The following is a 25,082-nucleotide window of genomic DNA, read 5'->3' as shown; positions in this document are numbered from 1 at the left end:
TTAGGGAACTAGACCCGGCCCCCTCTTGCTTCGGGTTGGACTAGATGACCCTGGGATCCCCTCCTATCTCCTATCTCTCCACTCCTGAATTCTAGGAGGAGCTTCCTTGCCTCCTGCAAAGCCCTTTTCCCTGCAGGCTCTTCCTCTGGTTTCTGGCCAAGGGAGGGAGATGCTCAGAGTCCAGCCAAGAGCCTCCCCCCAAAGGATATCTGGGCATGGGCGTAGCCAGGGGGGCAGCTGCCCCCTAAATCCATAAGAAATAATAAAAATCTGAGAGAGGGCTGAGCTGGAGGGACTCGGCTTTGCAAGGGTTAAAGGGAACAGAGCTGCCTTCCTAGAGAGGACAGGAAGCAAGAGGGGGCTGGTCCTCCAGAGCCAAGGCCCCTCCCTCCCCAGTCCTTTCCTGCAAGGAAGGGGGGGTGTTGCTTTGCTGACTCTCCTGCAAGGGCCGAATCGCAGCCCCCTCCTGGGATCTGGTGAGTCCATAGCTGTCAACTTTCAGATTGGAAAATAAGTGATCAGCAGCCTCGAAAATAAGGGATCGGCAGCCTCACCTGTCCTTGGGACAGTGTACGGGATATCTAACAATATCAGCGGGAAGCAGCGGGAAGCAGCGCTGGAATAAGGGAATTTCCCGCAAGAAAAGGGAAGGTTGACAGCTATGGGTGAGTCTCCTCTCTCTCCCCCCAGAGGGTGCAGTGGGGAGACGGGGGGGGGGGGTTCCAGGGCTGCAGCAGGGGAGGAGGCCTGGGGGGCCTGTTCTGCTCCTGCAGGGGGATCCCAAATCAGGGAGGAGAGGGTCCTGCCAGGGAGGGGCCAAGTATGCAACGCTCTCCTTCCTGCAGATCAGAGGATCCCTCCGAAATCTCCCCTTTTAAAACAAAGGAGTCCCTGGGACTTTAACTCTGTGTGACGTCGCTCAGCGTCATTGCACAACAGAGGAAACATGTGCAAGTGGTTTTCCAAAGCTGAACAGGAGGTGGACTAGCCCCCCCCAAAAAAAACCCCACGGGGAGGAAGGAAGGGAAGGTGGGAGAGAAATAAAGAGAGGGATCCCAGGCCATAGTCTGGCTGCTGCATTGCAAACCAGTTTGTGTTAAGCTATCTAATAGAACAACAAAAAAAATCAAAAAAAGAAGGGAGATGTCTTTGGCTCCGCCCACTTGGCCCTCAGGGGGTTGGCCAGATACATTCCTGGCCCTCGGAAGAGAGAAAAAGAGACCTGACCCCACAAATCTGTCTGGACAGTGGCAGAGATTGCAGAAAAGGAGACAGAAGCAGGTAGTGGAGGTGGGGTGAGGGTGGGGCTGGGGAGCAACTCCTGAGGACCCCCAGGTCAGGACCCCCACTAGAGAAAAGCATCCATTTATCACAAGATACAAATGACTCCTTTGTCATTCGGTTCTGACTTCATGCATTGACTGGGAGGCAGCAGAAACCAGGTTGATTAATCTCCCAGAAATCCCTTCAGTTGCCTCCACAGTTTGCATTGCTTGAAGGCTAGAGACTTATTTCTTCTCCTCTTCCTCCTCCTCTTTCTTGTCAAATAGATAGCTCATGGTCTGGGATGCGGTGCACTTCAGCCCTTGTTCCTAGCAAGGAGCATCCATGCTTGCTCAGGGAACCATTTCCCCCCGTCCTACAAATTCTATAACAGAACAATGTATTTGCTTTGTAGGATTTACTGCAGCTTCTCATTTAGACGGACAGAACTTGGTAGAAGACCAAAGGGTTCCTTCCAATCTCTCAGAGGCTTCCTGAGAGCACAGATGGATGAGCAAGACTCAGCTGGCCCTGGAACAGGAAGAGGCCATGCCAACCAAACTGGGAGCAGTGGGGGGTTATGGGAAAACACTGTGCAGAAGATCCTGGGTGAGGAGGACACCCTCTGCTCAGAGGTGCAGAGCCAGCAGTTGAGGCAGTTCTGCTGCCAGGAGGCCAAAGGACCCCGAGAGGTTTGCAGCCGACTCTACCACCTTGACCATCAGTGGCTGAAGCCGGAAAGGCACACGAAAGCTGAGATGCTGGACCTGGTGATCTTGGAGCAGTTCCTGGCTGTCCTTCCCCTGGAGATGGAGAGCTGGGTGAGGGACTGTGGAGTGGAGACCAGTTCCCAGGCGGTGGCCCTGGCCGAAGGTTTCCTCCTGAGTCAGGCAGAGGAGAGAAAGCAGGTGAGAGAGACTTTCCTCTGGTTACTCCCAAGGGGTTCCAAACAGGACAGAAAACATCCCATAATGGTCTGCTGATGGCCCATCCTTTTTCTGGGAAAGCATCCATGGAATGAGATCTCACACCCTTCAAGTCTTTGTCATTCTCTTTCTAGTACGTATTTCTCCACATTCTCTGTTTTGAATCCTTGTTTCTTTCTCAGGGAAAGGATCTCTTTGCAGAAATGGACCTGGATTCTTGTGAGGCAGAGAGGCCTCCGTTGGACACCAGAGAGAGGCCACTGGGTAAGGAGGAAGGTGGTTTTTCTCCACTGGTCTCATTCTGTTGGTTTCCCAACTCATCTGAGGGTTCTTTTCATCTTGTTTTGGGAATAGATGGTTGGGAACAAGGGTCCAGAGGAGGGGAGATGTATTTCTGCACAACAAACATATGAAATGCCCACAAACGTTCAAATACTCTCAGTAGGTAAGTCTTTCTCAAAGGCCCATCTGTAGTTAGAGATGCCCTGTTTCACCTGTGAGAGAAGCAGGCACTCCTGGCATCCTGCTTACCTTTTTTCTCTTGCAGGTGACAGAATGATGCCGGCAAGACCTCCTGATCCGCCTTTTCATGGGGGCAGAAGGGAAGCAGCGGCTGTGGAACCATATCAGGTCAGGGGAAGGTGCCTTGTGGGGACAGAGGCCGAGGGATGGAGCAATGTCATGGACTGGTGGGGCACAGAGGAGTGGTGGGAGGAAACAGCCGTGGAACCAGGAAGGGAAGATGGCTCAGAGCCAAAGGAGTGGAGGTGGAGGAAGGATGAGCGGGTAGAGGGAGAAGAGGGAGAAGTCTGGGAAGAGGAGGTGTCAGAAGCTGAAGGGGAAACAGGGCTTAGTGAGCTGGGAGACTCTGTGGCAGAATGCAGTCCAGAAACAGAGGCAGAAGAGGAAGGAGGCGAGTGGGAGGAGGAAGGTCGAGAGGCTGAGGTGAGTCAGGAGAAGGAGGAGCCACCGGTGGCTCCCTCTCCTTTTGCCAGAAATGCAGGAATCTGCTAGATCATCCAAGACAGATGCCCATCCAAAAGAGGCTTATTTTATTTCTAGATTGATATCTGAATGCAAAAATAGGTATTTAAGCAGAATACAAATGAGAACAAATAGCGGCCTGGATTCACCTAACCAGCCCCATTGGCTGCAAAATGGGGCCTGCCTCCAATTCCTCCCCTTCTCCATGCCCCCATGAAGCCCTCAAATTTGTCAGTGTGTGAGGGCCCTGCTCCTGCCACTCACCACCTGGCCCAGGGGGGGGGGGCCTGAAGCCTCATAAGGACGGTTGTTGCTGCTGCTGCTCCTGCTGGCCAGGAGGACTCGGAGCGGCGCAATGTTCTTTTTTAAAGGGTTTTATTTTGTTCTTAAGGGGGGGTCAGAGCTGCCGGGGAGTGGGTCCCAGCCCACAAAATAGCTGGGGCATGTTCCACGGGGGGGATGCACTGGGACAACCGATCTCAGTGATCACGGGTAGGAGGAGGAGTTACGCTAAGACCAGACCATGTCATTAGAGAGGAGGCAGGTTTAGTCGTTGTTGGAGGACTATCCCTGCCTCCAAGTCTGGTCCTGACTGGACGGATACTAGAATCAGCAAGGGATACCCACATGACCTGAAAGTGTTGCTGTGCAATGCCACGTCAATGATTCATAAAACCACTGCCATCCATGACTTGATCATGGATGGAGGACTTGACCTGGCATGTGTAACAGAGACTTGGTTGGATGAAGCAGATGGGCCTGTCTTTGCCGCTGCTTGTCCACCAGATTTCTCTTACGCACAGCAACCCAGGCCTTGTGGGCGGGGAGGGGGGGTTGCAGTGCCGTGGTCAGATCACTTCCTGGTGCAACTGGACTTCTCCGCGACCCTTCCCCTCTGCATGGAGGTGGGACCGATTCAGATGGTCCGCCCCCGCCACTTAATGGCTCCAAATGGTCTCCAGAGAGTGGTAGGGGATGCTTTATCCCATGTTGATGGCCTTTCAGCTGATTCCCTGGTGGCCCGCTGGAATGTGGAGTTAACCAGGGCTATTGACTGTTTGGCTCCGAAGCGCCCTCTTCGATTGCATGGAGCCCGGACAGCCCTGTGGTTTTCCACGGATCTGAGGGCAATGAAACAATCGCTGAGACGGCTAGAGCGCCGGTGACGAATAACTCATTCTGAAGCTGACCGGACACGGGTTAGAGCTCAATGTCGAGCCTACCAAGTGGCGGTAGCGACGGCAAAGAAGACTTTCTTCGCCGCCTCTATTGCATCTGCAGAAAACAGCAGCAGGAGACTTTTTCAGGGGGTTCGCAATTTAGTGGAACCACCTGCTACATCGGGGCCCAGTATGGGCCACATGATCTCCTGCAATGATTTTGCAAAGTTTTTTGCAGATAAAGTCGCTCAGATTCAGGAAGAGGTAGACTCCACCGTGGGAGGAGGGCCGGGGCGGGAGAGTGCTAGTGTCCTGTCTAGTCAAGTTGTGTGGGATCAGTTCCAATCTGTTACCTCTGAGGATGTGGACAGGCTGCTTGGACAAGTGAAACCAACCACCTGTCTCCTTGATTCTTGCCCATCCTGGCTCATAAAAGCTAGCCGGAAAGGACTGGGCGATGGGCTTCGTGGGGTGGTGAATGCTTCTCTCTGTGAGGGACCCTTCCCAGACCCGCTGAAAGAGGCAGTTATCAAACCGCTTATTAAAGAACCATCTTTAGATGGTGCCAATATGGCTAACTATCGCCCAGTCTCAAATCTTCCATTCTTGGGCAAGGTGATTGAGCACGTGGTTGCTAAACAACTCCAGGCACGCCTGGAAGAAGTGCACCATTTGCATCCCTTCCAGTCGGGATTCAGGCCTCATCATGGGACTGAAACTGCCTTGGTCGCACTGGTTCGATGATCTCCGGTGGGCTAGGGACAAAGGTGAGAACTGTTTCCCTTAATTGTTATGGCAGATGGTAAAGAGAGAGACTTAGCTCAAGAAAAAACATTGAGATCTGGGAAAATTTTGCAGACACATAGAACATCAATACCTGGTCCTTTGACACCGGCTCCATCTGCAGCTGCCACAACACAATCTAAGAAAGTAATGTCTTCAGAACAATTGTTCGCTGATGCGTTAGGTAAGATAAATAAATCGCTGGAACAACTCAATAAGAAAGTTGATGAAACTAATAAGAAAGTTGATGATGCAGTCACTTCTATAAAGCAAAACACAGAATCTATAAAGCAAAATACAGATTCTATTGAGAAATTGCTAGAGGAAAATAAAAAAATAAGGCAAACTGCAGAGGAGGCTAAAGAAAAGGCTGAGGCTGCTGAATATAAGGTCATTGCCGTAGATGCTAAAGTAATAAAATTGGAATCAGAAGGAATCCCAGACCTGCAGAAACAACTGGATGAGCATAAGCAGAAATTGTCTATGATTGAACTTAAGGAAAAACAGACGAACCTGAGGATTAGAGCGGTGCCAGAGCTGGAGAAGGACAGTTTAAAAGACTTTCTTACCCAGGAATTTGTTGACTTTTGGGGTTTGGAACTGGACAAAGAGGATTTTAAAATTGTGTCAGCCTTTAGACTTCGAAGAGGAGGAAGGAAAGAGAAGAATAGGATAAGGGACTGTTTGATTACTCTCAGATCTAAAGATGAAAGAGACAAAATTTTGGGCTGGCACTACTCGAAGCCTCTGATAATACAACAGTCAAGAGTGGAGATCTTTAAGGACATTCCGAAATATCTTTTGGACCTTAGGTCGGATTATAGTGACTTGGTCGGTCTACTTAGAAAGAACAAAATTAACTTCAGGTGGGAGTTCCCTCAAGGCCTATCCTTTAGCTACAAAGGAAAGAAGATAAAGATAAAGTCAGTGGAAGACAAAGTTAAATTTTTGGATAAACACGAAGAAGATCTGCAGAAGGAGCTGGGCCAAGAACCAGGATTGTTGGATAGAAGATCAGCGTTGGAAAGAAGCTTGCCATTACTAGATATAGCAGGACTATCCTACGGATTGGACAATATAGGGAAACCAACAGAGGAAGAGCAACTGCATGGTGCAGTTGGAGGGAAACTAAAGTAACCACATCATGGCACTGCAAATATTGAGTTGGAATATTAATGGCTGTAACTTCCCTGAGAAGAGACGTAAAATTTTTCATTTGTTGAAAAAAGAACAATTGGATTTGATTTGCTTACAAGAAACACATGTGATTAGGCTTCATAGGAAAATCCTCATTAATAAAAGATTGGGACAAGAATTTATCTCATCAGACAACGTTAAAAAACGAGGAGTAGTAATTTACGCAAAGGAGAACCTGTCACCAAAATTTGTTTTTAAAGATGACCAAGGCAGACTCATAGCAATCAAAATTCAAATACAAGGAGAGAAATTTCTAATTGTAGGCATTTATGCACCAAATGAAGGGAAGTCGGAATTTTTTAAGAAGCTACACGAGACTTTGTTGGATTATATGGATTACAACATGATTTTGATGGGGGACATGAATGGGGTGGTGTCTATAAACATGGACAAGGCACAGAGACATGTAGTCACTAAGGATGGAAGATTACCAAAAACTATCTTTGATATGACAGACACTCTGGACTTGATTGACACTTGGAGATTGAAGAACCCTTTGGAAAGAGAGGGAACTTTTTTCTCTGAGGCTAAAATGACATGGACAACAATTGACCAAATCTGGACAACTAGGGGGCTCGCCCCAAAGATCAGAAGGGTGGAAATTTGCCCTAAAACTTGCTCTGACCATAATGCCGTTAAGATGGAATTGAATCTGACACCAATCGGTTCCTTTAGATGGAGGATTAATGACACTTTGTTTAGAAATGAAGAAATAAACAAGAAGGCCCAAAAAACCTTGAGAGACTTTTTTGAGATAAATTTAAACACAACAGTTGAAAAAAGGGTAATTTGGAACACAAGTAAAGCAGTTATGAGAGGATTCCTGATACAACAGAATGCAATTAAGAAGAGGCTCCAAAATGAGAAAAAAGATAAAATCCTAGAAAAAATCAAAGAAGGAGAAAAGAAATTGAGAGTGAATCCAAAGTCGCAGGAGATCTTGAAAGAAATAAAGTTGCGCCAAGTACAATATATGAAATTGATGAACCAAGAAATTGAATGGAAAATTAAGCAGATGAGACAAAAGACATTTGAATCGGCAAATAAATGTGGGAAATAGCTGGCTTGGCAAATGAAAAAAAGGCAAAAATTCAATACTATCACGAACTTGGAAGTGGAAGGAAAGAACATACAGAACCCAGTGGAGATCAGAAAGTGATTCCAGAGGTACTTCAAACACCTATATACACAGGAGACACAGAAAGAAATAGACATTGACCATTTTCTGAAAATAAATGGATTACAAAAAAACTCTCAAGAAAATAAACTAATGCTGAACTATAAAATAACAGATCAGGAAGTTGAAGTGGCCATTCAAAACATGCAATTAGGCAAATCACCAGGACCGGATGGTCTGACTGCAAGATACTACAGATCTCCGAAAGAATGGATAATACAACCTTTAAAGGATATCTGCAATGAAATATTGGAAGGGAAAAGGGCACCAGAATCGTGGAAGGAAGCTTATATTACACTTATACCGAAAACAGAATCTGGAAAGACACAGCTGAAGAACTACCGCCCCATATCTTTGCTTAATGTGGATTACAAAATTTTTGCAGACATTTTGGCTAAAAGATTGAAGAAGGTGTTAGCAGAAGGAATTCACAAAGATCAAGCGGGCTTTCTCCCGGGCAGACATTTGTCTGATAATACAAGGAACATAATCAACATTTTGGAGAAACTACAAGTGAACATTAATACTAAAGCTGCTCTTATATTTGTGGACGCGGAGAAAGCCTTTGACAACATTTCCTGGAGTTTTATGAAGAAAAATCTACAAGGGGTGGGGGTTGGTCAAGGGTTTGAAAATGGTATAGGTGCAATCTACTCAGAACAAAAGGCTAAGTTAATTGTGAATAATGTAATGACTGAAGAATTTAAGATAGAGAAAGGAACATGACAAGGTTGCCCAATTTCTCCATTGCTTTTTATATCGGTCCTGGAGGTCCTTCTAAACATGATTAGAAGGGACCAATTGGTTAAAGGTATACAAGTTGGAGCTAAACAGTACAAATTGAAAGCATTTGCTGATGATTTGGTATTGACATTGCAGGAGGCAGAGCCTAGCACTAAAAGAGTATTGGAATTAATCCAAGAATTTGGTCAGGTAGCAGGTTTCAAGCTGAACAAAATGAAAACTAAGGTCCTTGAGAAAAATCTAACAGAGATTGAGAAAGAGAGGTTCCAGAAGGAGACAGGATTAACATTGGTTTAAAAAGTGAAGTATTTAGGGGTTAATATGACAGCTAAAAATGTGAATTTATTTAAAGATAACTATGAAAAATGTTGGATGGAAGTGAAAAAAGATTTAGAAATTTGGTCAAATCTGAAGTTATCACTGCTGGGCTGAATTGCTGCTATAAAAATGAATGTATTGCCTAGAATGTTGTTTTTGTTCCAAGCATTACAAATTATAGATAAAATGGATTGTTTCAAGAAGTGGCAAAGAGATATATCAAAATTTGTCTGGCAGGGCAAGAAGCCTCGAATAAAATTTAAGATATTGACAGATGCTAAAGAAAGAGGGGGATTTGCCCTGCCAGACTTTAAACTTTATTATGAATCAGCCACTTTTTGCTGGCTGAGAGAATGGCTGCTTCTTGAAAACACTGATGTGTTGGACTTAGAAGGTTTTAACAATGTATTTGGATGGCATGCATATTTGTGGTATGACAAGGTCAAAGCACACAAAGCATTTAAAAATCATATTGTCAAGAAATTTTTGTTTAATGTATGGACAAGGTATAAGGATTTGCTTGAAAATAAAACCCCAAGGTGGCTGTCTCCAATGGAAGCGAAAGCTCAGAGAAAGCTCAATATGGAGGTTAAATGGCCGAAATATTGGGAAATTTTGGAACAAGAGGGAGATAGGTTGAAACTACAGAGTTTTGAAAAATTAAAAAATAAAGTGCGTGATTGGCTCCATTATTATCAAATAATGGAGGCATACAATTCGGATAAGAAAATTGGATTTCAGGTGGAAAAATCAAAATTGGAAACGTTGTTAGATTCCAATGTATAACTTGCTGTTGAAATGGAATACCCAGGATGAAACTGTGAAATCAGCTATGATTAAATGGGCACAAGATGTAGGACATAATATCATGATGGCTGACTGGGAACAGTTATGGACCACAGGTATTAAATTTACGGCATGTAATGCCTTAAGAGAGAATATAATGAAAATGATCTATAGGTGGTACATGACACCAGTCAAGCTTGCAAAAATCTACCATTTGCCCGATGACAAATGCTGGAAATGTAAAGAGTCTGAAGGTACAGTCTTTCACCTTTGGTGGACATGCCCAAAGATCAAGACCTTCTGGGAAATGATCTATAATGAAATAAAAAAGGTATTTAAATATACCTTTTTGAAGAAACCAGAGGCCTTCCTCTTGGGCATGGTCGGCCAATTGGTGCCAAAAAAGGATAGAACTTTCTTTATGTATGCTACAACAGCAGCAAGAATACTGATTGCAAAATATTGGAAGACACAAGATCTACCCGCTCGGGAAGAGTGGCAGATGAAGGTGATGGACTTTATGGAAATGGCCGAAATGACGGGCAGAATCCGGGACCAGGAAGAAGAGTTGGTGGAAGAAGATTGGAAGAAATTCAAGGCATATTTACAAAAATATAGCAAAATTGAGGAAGTTTAGAAGGAGTCTGGAAAGAAACTATGTGACTTTTGTATAAATACTATAAAGGACTTAAGTTAAATAGACAGTCGAAGGAAATGAGGGAAAGTAAAATTTTACTATGTTAAGATAAATTATTGGTTAACAATTTGGGAAAGATGGAAAGAATTTGCTGAAATAATTAATTGAAGCAGAATACAAAAAAGGGAGGTGGGAGGAGGTCAAAGAAACAAGCTAATGAAGTTAGGTCAATAAGGTTTATTCTATTTTTCTGTATTTTCTCTTTTGTTGTTTGATTGTTTTTGTTTTTCTTGATATTTTTGTTGTTGTTTCTTCTTTTTTCTGTTTTGCTGTGTTTTTAAACTTTAATAAATATTATTTTTTTAAAAAACAAACAAAGGTGAGAGCTGTTTCCTAGTTCTGCTGGATCTCTCAGCGGCATTTGATACCATCGACCATAACATCCTTCTGGACCGTCTTGAGGGGCTGGGAGCTGGGGGCACTGTCATAGAGTGGTTCCGCTCCTTCCTCCTGGGCCGTGTCCAAAAAGTGGTGGTGGGGGATGAGTGTTCAGACCCCTGGGCTCTCACTTGTGGGGTGCCTCAGGGTTCCATCCTCTCCCCCATGCTTTTCAACATCTACATGCAGCCGCTGGGAGAGATCATCAGGGGGTTTGGGCTGGGTGTTGATCAGTATGCAGATGATACCCAGCTCTACCTCTCTTTCAAATCGGAACCAGTGAAGGCGGTGAAATTTCTGTGTCAGTGTCTAGAGGCGATTGGAGGATGGATGGCGGCTAACAGATTGAGGTTGAATCCTGACAAGACAGAAGTACTATTTTGGGGGGACAGGAGGCATGGTGTGGGGGACTCCCTGGTCCTGAATGGGGTAACTGTGCCCCTGAAGGACCAGGTGCGCAGCCTGGGAGTCATTCTGGACTCACAGCTGTCCATGGAGGCACAGGTCAATTGTGTGTCCAGGGCAGCTGTTTATCAGCTCCATCTGGTATGCAGGCTGAGACCCTCCCTGGCCGCAGACTGTCTCTCCAGAGTGGTGCATGCTCTGGTTATCTCTCGCTTGGACTACTGCAATGCGCTCTATGTGGGGCTACCTTTGACGATGACCCGGAAACTACAACTAATGAAAAATGCGGCAGCTAGACTGGTGACTGGGAGCGGCCGCCGAGACCATATAACACCGGTCTTGAAAGACCTACACTGGCTCCCAGAACGTTTCTGAGAGTGGCTGGGGAAACCCAGCCAGATGGGCGGGGTATACATAATAAATTATTATTATTATTATTATTAACAGGAAGGGTTTCTTTTAGGGTGCAGTGTGCTTTGAAGATGTCGCTGTTCGTTTCACGGACGAGGAGTGGGCGTTGCTGGATCCTGACCAGAGAGCTCTGCATAAGGACGTCATGGAGGAGAATTGTGGGATCATGTCCTCTCTTGGTAAGGCTCCCTGTGGGATCGTCATATCTGCCTGGAAATTCAAAAAATACGTCTATGGACCAACCTCATATATTTTCACAGAGTTCAACAGCGCCCCCTATAACACCTGGGAACCTAAACCCCCACAATAAACAGTAACTCACACTTTTTTCTTTGAACAATCTTCTTCAAAATATTCCTTTTTCTACCATGATTGGGCTGGTCTGCACTGCCCAGGCTATCTTCAGTGTCAGCTTCAACCTTCCGCAATTTTGACCAGTACTATATATCAGACAAAACAACATTCAACAACTCTTCAGAATCTAATAATAAATATGTTGGTAAAATGACAAACAACACAGGTAATGAACACAAACCCAACTCGTTTCATTTCTTCTCCATTTGTTCCTGAGGCTCTAATCCCTTTTTGTCTCCATTGCAGATTCTGATGAATTGGAAATTGAGAGCAAAGGTGACCACGATAAAATCCCCAGAGAGAAGAAGGCACGTAAAAATTTGGAGTGTGGAGAAAGCTGCAGTCAGAGATCCCATTCCACTTCCCATCAACAAAATCTCATTGGAAAGAAACTCTATCAGTGCATGGAATGTGGAAAAAGCTTCAGGAAGAGCTCCGCTCTCACTTCCCATCAAAGAATTCATACAGGGGAGAAACCCTATCAGTGTGTGGAATGTGGAAAGAGCTTCAGTCAGTGTGCCCATCTCACTTCCCATCAAAGAATTCATACAGGGGAGAAACCCTATCAGTGTGTGGAATGTGGAAAGAGCTTCACTGATAGCTCCGATCTCACTTCCCATCAAAGAATTCATACAGGGGAGAAACCCTATCAGTGTGTGGAATGTGGAAAGAGCTTCAGGAGGAGCTTCGATCTCACTTCCCATCAAAGAATTCATACAGGGGAGAAACCCTATCAGTGTGTGGAATGTGGAAAGAGCTTCAGTCAGAGTGCCCATCTCACTTCCCATCAAAGAATTCATACAGGGGAGAAACCCTATCAGTGTGTGGAATGTGGAAAGAGCTTCAGGAGGAGCTCCGATCTCACATCCCATCAAAGAATTCATACAGGGGAGAAACCCTATCAGTGTGTGGAATGTGGAAAGAGCTTCAGTCAGAGTGCCCATCTCACTTCCCATCAAAGAATTCATACAGGGGAGAAACCCTATCAGTGTGTGGAATGTGGAAAGAGCTTCACAGATAGTTCTGCTCTCATTTCCCATAAAAGAATTCATACAGGGGAGAAACCCTATCAGTGTGTGGAATGTGGAAAGAGCTTCAGGAAGAGTTCCAATCTCACTAAGCATCAGAGAATTCATACAGGGGAGAAACCCTATCAGTGTGTGGAATGTGGAAAGAACTTCAGGAAGAGCTCCTCCCTTACTTCCCATCAAATAATTCATACAGGGGAAAAACCTTATCAGTGCATAGAATGTGGAAAGAGCTTCACTGATAGCTCTAAACTCACTTCCCATCAAAGAATTCATACAGGGGAGAAACCCTATCAGTGCGTGGAATGTGGAAAGAGCTTCACTCAGAGCTCCCATCTCACTTCCCATCACAGAATTCATACAGGGGAGAAACCCTATCAGTGTGTGGAATGTGGAAAGAGCTTCACTCACAACCACAGTTTCACTTCCCATCAAAGAATTCATACAGGGGAGAAACCCTATCAGTGCGTGGAATGTGGAAAGAACTTCAGGAAGAGCTCCTCTCTCACTTTCCATCACAGAATTCATACAGGGGAGAAACCCTATCAGTGCGTGGAATGTGGAAAGAGCTTCAGTCAGAGTGCCAATCTCACTTCCCATCACAGAATTCATACAGGGGAGAAACCCTATCAGTGTGTGGTATGTGAAAAGAGCTTCAGAAATAGCTCCTCTCTCACTTCCCATCACAGAATTCATACAGGGGAGAAACCCTATCAGTGTGTGGTATGTGAAAAGAGCTTCAGAAATAGCTCCTCTCTCACTTCCCATCAAAGAATTCATACAGGGGAGAAATCCTATCAGTGCGTGGAATGTTGAAAGAGCTTCAGTCAGAGTGCCAATCTCACTTCCCATCAAAGAATCCATACAATGGTCAGATAAACCATTATACAGCTTTAGGAGCCAGGCAAATCCGCACCTTTTTAACCAGGCTTTTGGCTGATTGACATCTAATGCCCTTTTAATATGTGGTGTTTCTTTTTTTATATTTTTTTATGTTGTAACCATCCTGAGACCTGTGGGTGTAGGGAATAGGCGCCATCTCTTAAAGGCCTAGGGGTCTTTGCCCCACCCCCAATAAAATATTTAAGGAAGCCACCCCCCAGTTTTTGGTCTGTTGTTTTCATACACAACCTTTTATTCTTCTGCAACTTGGCATACAATTTCTCTTTCAATTTGCCCTCTTAAAAAAACAACGCAGAAAGGTCATGAGGAAAACAAAATACAAGAAGATACAAACATGGACAGGTCCCATCTTTGCGGGCAAAATGGAAAAGTTGCTTTGAAGCAGGCTTTCCCACACTTGTGTTCCCAGCAGCTCCTGGACTACAGTTCCCATCATCCCTTCCCACTGGTCCTGCTAGCTAGGGATGATGGGAGTTGTAGTCCAAAAACAGCTGGAGACCCAAGTTTGCTTTAAAGGGAAAATAGGCTGGCCCTGTGACACCCTCTGCTGGCCAAAAGCACTGCCCCAGAATCTGAACCACCCCCAGTACTCCTAATTGGAATTTATAGAGCGCAAAACTGAAGTTTGATCGGCACTTCAACCTCTAGTCAGCTTCTAGGTGCTTTCTGCACCACCTAGAGTACCCACAGAATTTTGGCTTCTACTGGCAACACACATAGGAGAACAAATGAAAGACAAACACAAGGGGCAGGACAAAACCTGGAAAGGGCCACACCAAATGGACATCCGGTGTGAAGAGGTCACTTTCCCCACTGCTGAACAATGCCACAGGTAGAGGAGATGGAATGCTAGAAGTGTCTCTGGGACAAGGGGAGCTGCTGGGAAATTGAACTACGGGCTCAAAATATTACTTTTTTAAAAAGTTGCTTCCATTATAGGCATTGCCATTCTAATGGCATGCATGCTGTGAAACAGAAGAGCAGTCTAGTACAATATTCCTAGAGTGAACATGTTTACACATAGGGAGGGATGTTTGTCCAGGCAGCAGGTAAACTTCCTGTTTCCTTCTGGGCTGGGACAGACTTCCTCTGCATGTGACTAGAGGTGGGTGTGGCCTCACCTGTGCAGGTAATGACAAAAGCACAGGGCAGGGCAGCCATCTCTCTCTCTCTTTCACCACATGCATTGAAGACACAACATCTACTAAGCCAGAGGTGCCCTTTTGGCTTCCAGCCAAGAGAGGAAAAAGGGACTGTCTTCTTGATAGACTCCAAGTGTATGTTACTTCATTAAGCTAAGTCCGCCTTCTGGGATCTGATTGTGAACAGAATGTGAGTAAACTCTTTTTATATTTTTGTAAAAGACTGTGTCGTCTCTTCTATTTTATGAGGGAATAAGGGGAAAATACCAGAACAGTTATTATAGAGGCTTTAGCAAGCCTGAGCAAACGCAGACGCTGCAAATTTAAAATAAAAGGGAATGTTACTCTGCTGATATTGTGGAAGTTGTTAGCACAAGTTGGATAAGGATATACTCAGACAATATATCCTTTCCTGCATCCCTGAACATTCCCACACATGCATCATATGATGGATTGTGCAAGGCGGGCCTTACCTGGCCCTCCACCAATATTTTATCCAAGTCAGCACCACTGGGTCATGTGGTTTCCAAATTAAAGACATAAATCTCCTTCCTTTGCACAAGTTCCAGCTTGTCTATATCCTCATTTATGCTTTTTAAAATTTATTTGCCCTTCATCTGAAGTTTATACAATATAAACATACAGGATGAAAGCATGGCTTTCTCAAAAACAAGACAAGCTAGAGAAATCTCTCCTTCTTTTCTTTTCTTGGATGGATTAAAAACTTTGTTGATCAGTGGACTGTTGTGGAAATAGTGCATCTCGATTTCAGTAAGGCTTTTGACAGAGTCCTCTGTGATATTTATGTGAGGAAGCTGGTAAAGTGTGACTGAATGAGGTAACTGTTAGGTGGATTTGACTGACCAAACCCAAAGAGGACTCCTTCATGGTTCCTCCTCATCCTGGGGAAAAGTGACAAGAGGGGTGCTGCAGGGTTCTGTCCTGGGCCTGTTGTTGTTCAACGTCTTTATAAATGACATGGATGAAGGAACTTTGGGGATGCTCATCACATTTGCAGACGAGACCAAACGGATCATAATGGCATCCTCTCTCTTCTTCAGCAACAGACAGGGAGACAAAGAACAGTGCAAAAGCACAGCAGAGCGGAAGAGATAAGACTGACTTCTGTTCTTACACTTCCCAAGCCTAGGAAAGTAAACAGGGGCATGTGACATACTAGCAACAGGGTGCTCCCCCACACGCAGGGGAGAGGAGGAGGACCCCGAGCCATGCATGAAAGCCCTTATATAGACATTTTTAATTGCCCGCCCTGGAGTCCAAGACCACCCCCAGATACATAATACCCACATCACAGAAAAGGCTGTCAGCCCCCTCCCTGTCATAGACTTTGGAAAGAGATAGCTGTGGCCACTCTGGTGGCTTTTGTTGTTGCTGCTGCAGGTAATAAATAGTCTTGTGGTCACGAGGAATTGGGCAGAGGGTTTTCCATCATTGGGTCTGCGCTGACATCTGTAGAAGGGATATCCTGTAAGCGGGAGGGTGGGGCAGGACTGTTGGGACTTAAAGAGACAGTTATAAAGGGAAGAGATAAAAGCCAAAAGGGGGAGAATCTCCTTCAGTTTTCTTGGGAAGTTGCAAACAATAAAAATCTTGGCGAGTTAAGCATTTTATTCATTTCAATACTATTATCCCATTTCCATATAATTACTACTGTTATTATATGCTAAAATTACAAAAAAGTAAAAATATAAAAGGAAAACAAAAGTAAAAAAGAAAGATTACCAGTTAAACAATTTTTTCCAGATAAAAAATAAATGGACTTGACAGAACAACAGCGGATTTTTTTAAAAAAAATATTATTAAATAATACAAAGATATTATCAGAACCACACAGATTGTTACTGGACTGGAACCTTAAGGACAAGGAGGTGAAGGAGGTGATGGTGAAATGGACACACGATTGTGGATATCCAATGAAGATGAAAAATGAGGGAAATTATGGGAAAAGACTTAAAATTCACCACATGCTATTTGATTTTTAGATGGTACCTGACCCCATCCAAATCAGTCAAAATAAATAAATATCAGCAATAAGTGTTGGAGATGCAGACAAAATGAGGGAACCTTATTCCACATGTGGTGGACATGTCCCCAAAGGGAAAATAAAATAAAATAAATGCTATTTATTTTAAAGAAAACCAAAGCCTTCCTATTTGATATTCTAATGATAAGCATACCAAATGAGAATAAAATAGAGTTTCTTTACACGACAATAGCGGCTAGGATGTTAATAGCAAAATACTGGAAAATGAGTTAACATCAACAAGATGAGTGGCAATTAAAGTTGTGCTGGTACCTTGAACTAGCCACAATGGCAGAACTTTCAAGAGACTGAGATCTACTCCCAGTAATAAAAATCCTGCCAGTGATCTACCCATTGTCTCTGCCCAGAGTTCTTGAGCTTTTCTCAGGGAGCTGTGACCAGAGTTGTGGATTGACGACTAGATCATCTAACAAATTAAAATTATACAGTGGTACCTCGCAAGATGAATGCCTCACAAGACGGAAAACTCGCAAGAAGAAAGAGTTTTCCATTTTTCGAGGTGCTTCGCCAGACGAATTTCCCTATGGGCTTCCTTCGCAAGACGAAAGCCCATAGGGAAATCTCCGGGGACAGCGGGGAAGCGCAGCGCGTCTTCCCCACTGTCCTTGGACCTCCTCCGAAGGCTGGCGGTGGGGCGGAGAGACCTCCTCCCCCCCCCCCCCCGCCAGGCTTAGGAAGGCTCCTCTGAAGGCTGGCGGTGGGGCGGAGAGACCTCCTCCCCCCGCCAGGCTTCGGATGGCTGTTCTGAAGGCCAGCCTTCAGAACAGGTCCGGGGACAGAGGAGAAGCGCAACGCGCCTTCCCCTCTTCCCGGACCTGTCCTGAAGACTTGCGGTGGGAGGAGGGTTTTCCTTCCCACCGTCAACATTCAGAATGCCGTTCTTAATGTTGGCGGTGGGGAGGAAAAACCCTCCTCCCACCGCAAGCCCCGGGAACAGAGGAGAAGCGCTGCACGCCTTCCCCTCTGTTCCCGTACCTGTCCTGAAGGCTTGCAGTGGGAGGAGGGTTTTCCTTCCCACTGCCAACATTCAGAATGCTGTTCTGAATGTTGGCGGTGGGGAGGAAAGCCCTTCTCCTCACCGCAAGCCCCGCAAGCTCCGGGAAGAGAGGAGAAACGCAGCGCGCCTTCCCCTCTGTTCCCGGACCTGTCCGGAGAAAAGCCCTTCTCCGCACCGCCAGCCTGGCAAGCGGTTTCCATAGGAACGCATTAATTGATTTTCAATGCATTCCTATGGGAAACCGTGCTTCGCAAGGCAAAAAACTCGCAAGAAGAAAAAACTCGTGGAACGAATTAATTTCGTCTTGCGAGGTACCACTGTATAAACAATCGTGCTATAAAAGTACATACCATATATGAAGTATCCAGATAATGGAACTTATAACATAGTGGTTTCTGCAGTGAACAACAACTCTTACAATGTATATAGACAGGCACAGCATTGCTTTTAGTTACAGGTGACAGCAATCTGCAGCTGTAAGGTTTTCTTCTTAAAGTGAGCCTTTTAAAACAACAAGTGTAAAACAAACTTTATCCATACACAGGTTTGTTAATTTGTTAAAATATGTTGAATTATGACATTATATTCATTTACATTACTTAGAATATGTACAACGGATGAAGCCCATGATATTGTGATAATGTCGCAGGAACACCCCCCCATCATTCAGTTTGTACAAACTTCACACACTCACACTCACACTCACACACTACATACGCTACGCTTCTGTTATAAATTCATAGAAAATCAACCATACATCAGATTTCCACTGTTCTACTTTTATTTTACTCCATGAAGGAAGGACTACAAAATGGGGAAGGTTTGATACAGGGCAGCCATAATCCCTTGAGCATACCAGCACATACACAAGAGCCCTGCCCAGTTGCTATGCCAACCCTGATGGTCCTAGACAGAAGACCATCAAGATCACAAAGAACTTGCATATGGGAGTGGATTCAGCATGGACTGGAACAAAGGACAATGATCAGCTCTTCCCTCTGGGGGCAGGAAACTGCAAACTCCCTTCTGTCACCTGGAAAGTATTCATGGGGAGGGGGAAAGGAAGAACCAGCCAGGGGACAGGACACTCAGGTTACCACCACAACCCCTCCTTTCTGTGATGTAGGTGTGATGTATCTGAGGGGTTGTCTTGGGTTACACCCCTTCTGTGATGTATGTATGATGTTTCTGGGGGTGGGCTTGATCTACAGGGTGGCAATTTCAAAAGTCTTTATAAGGCTTTGTACACTATTTTTCTGGGTCCTTCCTCTCTCCTGCAAGTGAGGGGAGCACCCTGTTGCAACAGTTCAATAAAGGCCAAGCCTACAGGCTGCTGTTTTGCTCCAAGTTATCCTGGTTGGTGTCTTTGTTTTTGTCCAAGGGAGCCCTCAGATTTTTCCGTTAACAGTTTGGCAACCATGCTCAGGGTCTCTTGGTCCTCCCGTGAAGGTGAGGGGGGAGATAGAGGGGATCGGGCGCCACTGGGCAACCTTAGCCCAGGGATCCTTTTTCCTCTCCTTGCCTCCTCTTTGCGGGCGGTAATCAATCATCACCAGAAAGCTCAACCAGGGGAGCAAAGGCAAGGTCAAGCTGGCCAAAGAAAAGGATCCTGGGATCCACGAGAGACATTCAAGGATGTGAGTATGGTTTGAAGTTAGTACGGTGGGAGGGGGGTGGAAGAATAACGTCTCCACGGCAGCTGAACTTTTCTTTTTTCTCTCCTTGACGTCTTCTCTCGGGGTGTGGCCGGAAGCGTCCTGGAAGTCCTTCTCTCTCTCTCTCCTGATTCTCTTCTTTGGAGCGTGGCCGGAAGGGTCGTGGAAAATCTCTCTCTCTCTCTCTGTCATTTGCTTCCTTTCAAACCTTTGTCTTCTCGGACCCCAGTCTGGCACTGCACGGTGCAAGCGTCCAGTAGGGAGACATAGTTCTAAGATCAGGCAGGAGGCTGTTGTGGACGGTAGAGCGGGAGGTTCAGGAAGAAGACGGGGCCCCGCACTAGGATTAGTTTTGTGAGCAGCGCTGAGTGAATTCCGGATCCGTGGTTTTTCCGGGTTAAGAGACCCATGGTTTCCAGGCTAGTTCCAGGCTAGTCTGTGGTTTAAGTTATAGGCAGGGATTGCCTTTGGTTTCTGCTAGCCTTCTCCGGTCCGATCCGTCCAGATTTGCCCAGAAAGGGCCGAGAGGGGCACTTGAGTGTTAGACTGAATAATACTGATAGGATATTCTTTTCTCTCCCTCCCCCCCTTTGTCCATCTCTTGTATCTCTGTTTATGTATCTCCTTGTGTAACTGGCTATCGAGCAACCCCCCCTCGGTATTAGAGGGAAATGGGAGCTCACTCTTCTAAACACCCTAGCTGGACTCCTCCTGACAACAAAACTTCCGTGAAGCCTTTTTGCCTCAGAGAGGATTCTAATACGCCCCTCCAGTTTGTCATCTCCAATTGGGAAAAATATATAAAATAAAATAAGTTAAAGGGGCGAAATGGTCTTTCCAAGTCCAAATTGTGAGACCGTTGTAACTTTTAATGGGTGGCTTAGGCCCACCACCTGGAACCCAGGACACAGCGGCCACCTCCGGGATCCTTCAACAAAATCAAGGTGTGAACCCTTAGGGAGAGCTGAGCACATCAAATTTGTGTTGTTAAACTATAACCTAAAGCTAGAACATGAAACCGTAAACTTAATGGTGCTCAGAAGGCAGTAGATATAATAATAACCCAGCCCGAGAGCCCACGCATTAGAGAGCTTAGCTTCTCTATAAATGAATAAGAGATGTACTCCAAGATTTAGATTTAAAGGGTTTGTGTTTACATTGGCTTCAGCATCCACAGACTATGTTCTTAAGTGCACATAGTTTTTAAACTTTAAATCTAAGGAAGCCATGTTGGGCCTTATCAATCTTAAACAGGACAAAAATGAGAATGAAGTGTGCAAATGTTTGTTATTTGAGAGAGGCTCCAAAGAGTCTTCCTCTGAGTGGGACAGAGGGGAGTTTGCAGTTTCCTGCCCCCAGAGGGAAGAGCTGATTATTGTCCTTTGTTCCAGACCATGCTGAATCCACTCCCATATGCAAGTTCTTTGTGATCTTGATGGTCTTCTGTCTAGGACCATCAGGGTTGGCATAGCAACTGGGCAGGGCTCCTGTGTATGTGCTGGTATGCTCAAGGGATTATGGCTGCCCTGTATCAAACCTTCCCCATTTTGTAGTCCTTCCTTCATGGAGTAAAATAAAAGTAGAACAGTGAAAATCTGATGTATGGTTGATTTTCTATGAATTTATAACAGAAGCGTAGCGTATATAGTGTGTGAGTGTGAGTGTGAAGTTTGTACAAACTGAATGTTTGGGGGGGAGTTTCCTGCGACAATAAGAATATATAGAAGAGTATTGTTTATGTGAATGCACAGCCGGTTACGTCTTGTGTGTAGGTCCATTCCAGGAACAGCATTCCTGACCCAGATTTTCACAGGAAGTCCCTAAGATGATTCCCCTTTCAAACAGGATACGTGAACCTGGGCCAGTAGGGTCCTCCTCTCCGGCAGACGGACAACCCCTTCCCCAAAGCCCCTCCCTCCCCCACTTCCCCATCACTCATCAGGATGGCTTTGGTCGTCTCCTGCTTGGAGCATTTCTGGGTTCAGAGCCCCCTGAGCTGAGCTATCTGGCAACCAGGATCACCTCCGGCAGGTACAGCTGATCTCCCTCCAGCAGATGAAAGGCAAAAGTCAGGCTGTCAGTTCCTCACAAAGGGAGGGCTTCTCCACATCCGAGAGTGCAGGGCAAGGAGGGCAGGTCTGAGTCCCTGCTCTGGTTCTCCCCAATATTCACCTGTGGGGGAGGGATGTGCAACCGCAGCACATCTGCAAAGAGAAGGACATGGGGACAGGTGAGTCCGTCCCTGAGCACCTGGCAAGGCTATTCCAAGAGTTTTCTCCTGGATTCCAAGCCCTGCTGCAGGGGAGGAGGGACATCCCAAGCCCTGGGGGCCAATCCTGGCCTCCTTCAACCAGAATGTGGCTCCCCAGGCCAGGGGTAGACAAGCTAAGGCCTGGGGGCCGGATGCGGCCCAATAGGCTTCTCAATCCAGCCCACGGACGATTCAGGAATCAGTGTGTTTTTAGATGAGTAGAATGTGTCCTTTTATTTAAAATGCATCTCTGGGTTATTTGTGGGGTATAGGAATTTGTTCATCCCCCCCCAAAAAAATATAGTCTGGCCCCCCACATGGTCTGAGGGACGGTGGACCGCCTCATGGCTGAAAAAGGTTGCTGCCCCCTGCCCCAGGCTAACAAGATGGTCAATATTCGATTCCACTCCATCCTTTTAAAATTAAAATAACAAAATAGATCCCATCTCTCAGAGCATGTAAACGACATGAGTGGAAAGACCCCTGTGCCACTCGCAGAAATAGGACTATACTTCCTTCTCCCACCTTTAAAGTAAACGTCTACGTAATGAAACCGAATCGACCCAAGTCTGCCTTCCTCCACCAATCTGAACTTCGCTCTTCAAGCCAAAAGACAACACTTCCCTGTCCCCGGGCGAAACTCCCTGGCCTTTCATTGGTAGAGCTGCCACAACACTAGTGGCGTTTACCTCACAGGGACTGACTGAGCAGGCGGCGAGATGCTTTCAGCCTCGGACACTTGGCGGGTTCTGAAATGGTCATGCAGGCCAGATTCACGATGCTGATGGGCTGGATTTGGCCCAGGGAACATAGTTTGAGGACCCCTGGCCTACACTGACTGGCAGCAGCTCCCCAGAGTTTCATGCAGGAATTTCATCCAGCTCTTGCAGGAGATGTCAGGGGTTGACCCTGGGACATTCTGCATGCCAAGCAGATGCACTAGGGCTCCCCATATTTCCCTAGTCTTTCAACGTTATGCTATTAGCAACCGTGGAGATTCCACCTCCCTCTTTCGAAAGGAGAAAACTCACCTGATCAATTTAATAAATAATAATAATAATAATACATTTATACTCTGCCCATCTGGTTGGGTTTCCCCAGCCACTCTGGGCGGCTTCCAACAAAATATTAAAATACAATAGTCCAACAAATATTAAAAGCTTCCCTAAACATAATAACAACAACCATCCATTTCTGGAAAGGGAAATGGCATACTTTTGTATATTAGTATAAAAAGCATGCATAAGAAATTATTACTCATTTATGATGAGAATTGGATTTATTTATTTTGAACTTCGCTGGGTTCCTCCTTGGCAGCCAGTGAGATTGTTTATGCAGGGCTAGAACTCAGGACCCGCTGCCTTGAGGGTCATCTAAGAGCAGTTGGGCACAGATCGGACGGCCATCTGCCGTGGATGCTTTAGCTGAGATTCCTGCATTACTGGGGGTTGTAATTATTATTATTATTATTATTAATATTTATTTATTTATTTATTTATTTATTTCCCGCCCATCTGGCTGGGTTTCCCCAGCCACTCTGGGCGGCTTCCAATCAAACACTAAATTACAATAACCTATTAAACAGGGCTGCCTGTTTGGGGAACTAGACCAGCCCCCTCTTGCTTCGGGTTGGACTAGATGACCCTGGGATCCCCTCCTATCTCTCCACCCCTGAATTCTAGAAGGAGCTTCCCTGCCTCCTGCAAAGCCCTTTTCCCTGCAAGCTCTTCCTCTGGTTTCTGGCCAAGGGAGGGAGATGCTCAGAGTCCAGCCAAGAGCCTCACCCCCAAAAGGATATCTGGGCATTGGCGTAGCCAGGGGAGCAGTTGCCCCCTAAATCCATAAGAAATAATAAAAATCTGAGGTTCTGCCAAGCGAGAGAGGGCTGAGCGAGGGAGGACTCGGCTTGGCAAGGGTTAAAGGGAACTTAGCTGCCTTCCTAGAGAGGCCAGGAAGCAAGAGGGGGCTGGTCCTCCAGAGCCAAGCCCCCTCCCTCCCCAGTCCTTTTCCTGCTTTGGTGTCTGTCCTGCAAGGGCTGCCTCGCTGCCCCTCCTGGGATCTGGTGAGTCTCCTCTCTCTCCCCCCAGAGGGTGCAGTGGGGAGACGGTGGGGGTCCCAGGGCTGCAGCAGGAGAGGGTGCTTGGGGGGCCTGATCTGGGTGAGGTGAGGGTGGGGGTGGGGCTGGGGAGCAACTCCGCCACGCTCTCCTTCCTGCAGATCAGAGGATCCCTGACTCCCACGAAATCTCCCTTCTTTAAACAAAGGAGTCCCTGGGACTTTAACTCTGTGTGACATCGCTCAGCCTCATTGCACAACAGAGGAAACATGTGCAAGTGGTTTTCCAAAGCTGGAGGAGGAGGTGGACTAGCCCCCCCCCCAAAAAAAACCCCACAGGGAGGGAGGAAGGAAAGAGGGAGAGAAAGGCCAGGAATAAAGAGAGGGATCCCAGCCCAGAGTCTGGCTGCTGCATTTGGGACCCGTTTCCCAGTGTCTCCCAGGGCAGCTCCCCACGGAGGCCACTGCAGCCATCCCCTCGCACCCAGAGCAGGGCATCCCAGGACCACATCCTCTCTCTCCCAAAGGGATTGTTGCTGGCAAAGCAGCCGGAAATGGGCGCTGCTCCTCACTGAGCCTCCAGGGACCTGGGCATCAATGGCTGTGTGTGTGTTAAGCTAGCTAACAGAATAATAATAATAAATTACCCGCCTAAGATTCAAGGGAGAAGTCTTTGGTCCTGCCCAGTTGGCCCTCAGGGGGTTGGCCAGATACATACCTGGCCCTCAGAGGAAAGAAAAAGGGACCCTGCCCCAGAAGTCTATTCTGAGAGTGGCAGAGAGTCCAAGTGCAAGAAAAGGAGACAGAAGCAGCGGAGTGGGTGTAGGTGTGGGGGGCAACTCCTGAGGACCCCCACTAGAACCAAGCATCCATTTTTCACAAGATAGAAACGACTCCTCTGTCAGTAGGTTCCGACGTCATCAATTGACTGGAAGGATGGAGAAACCTGGTTGATTCATCTCTCAGAAATCCCTTCAGTTGCCTCCACATTTTGCATTGCTAGAAGGCTAGAGACTTGTTTCTTCTCTTTCAAAAAGATAGCTCATGGTCTGGGATGTGGTGCAGTCATGCTTGCTCAGGGAACCATTTCCCCCCCTGTCCTACAAATTCTGTAACAGAACAATGTATTTGCTTTGTAGGATTTGCTAGAGCTTCTCATTTAGACGGACAGAACTTGGCAGAAGACCAAAGGGTTACTTCTGATCTCTCAGAGGCTTCCTGAGAGCACAGATGGATGAGCGAGACTCAGCTGGCCCTGGAACAGGAAGAGGCCATGCAAGCCAAACTGGGAGCAGTGGGGGATTCTGGGAAAACTCTGTGCAGAAGATCCTGGGTGAGGAGGACACCCTCCGCTCAGAGGTGCAGAGCCAGCAGGTGAGGCAGTTCTGCTGCCAGGAGGCCAA

At 46.2% G+C, this 25,082-nt stretch overlaps 2 protein-coding genes across 2 annotated transcripts in view; both read left to right on the top strand.

The window, feature by feature from the left end:
* Window positions 1-246: 246 nt before the first annotated feature.
* LOC128412312 (zinc finger protein 202-like) lies at window positions 247-11,663 on the top strand. Its single transcript, XM_053385217.1, has 6 exons — window positions 247-476; window positions 1,679-2,171; window positions 2,372-2,453; window positions 2,737-2,819; window positions 11,282-11,496; window positions 11,636-11,663. Exons 2-6 carry the CDS (start codon window positions 1,770-1,772, stop codon window positions 11,661-11,663), a joined length of 810 nt encoding a protein of 269 aa, XP_053241192.1. The 5' UTR covers window positions 247-476; window positions 1,679-1,769.
* A 185-nt stretch (window positions 11,664-11,848) lies between these two features.
* The window catches only part of LOC128412039 (zinc finger protein 850-like), a 53,417-nt gene continuing 40,183 nt past the window's right edge, over window positions 11,849-25,082 (top strand). Inside the window, exons 1-2 of the mRNA XM_053384863.1 lie at window positions 11,849-13,327; window position 14,371. Of these exons, the coding sequence (XP_053240838.1) occupies window positions 11,988-13,327; window position 14,371 (1,341 nt within the window). The 5' untranslated portion in view covers window positions 11,849-11,987. The remainder of the gene's footprint in view (window positions 13,328-14,370; window positions 14,372-25,082) is intronic.

This window comes from Podarcis raffonei, chromosome 4 (genome assembly GCF_027172205.1).
Source record: "Podarcis raffonei isolate rPodRaf1 chromosome 4, rPodRaf1.pri, whole genome shotgun sequence".
Classification (NCBI taxonomy): domain Eukaryota; kingdom Metazoa; phylum Chordata; class Lepidosauria; order Squamata; family Lacertidae; genus Podarcis; species Podarcis raffonei.
This window is presented reverse-complemented; position numbering and strand designations above follow the sequence as displayed.

Bases quoted from the DNA above. Each gene is read 5' to 3' on its own strand.
- LOC128412312 (XM_053385217.1), top strand. From the start codon at position 1,770: ATGGATGAGCAAGACTCAGCTGGCCCTGGAACAGGAAGAGGCCATGCC. The intron at 2,172-2,371 runs GTGAGAGAGACT...TTTCTTTCTCAG, and splicing joins AGGCAGAGGAGAGAAAGCAG to GGAAAGGATCTCTTTGCAGA. The intron at 11,497-11,635 runs CAGCGCCCCCTA...GGCTATCTTCAG, and splicing joins TATATTTTCACAGAGTTCAA to TGTCAGCTTCAACCTTCCGC.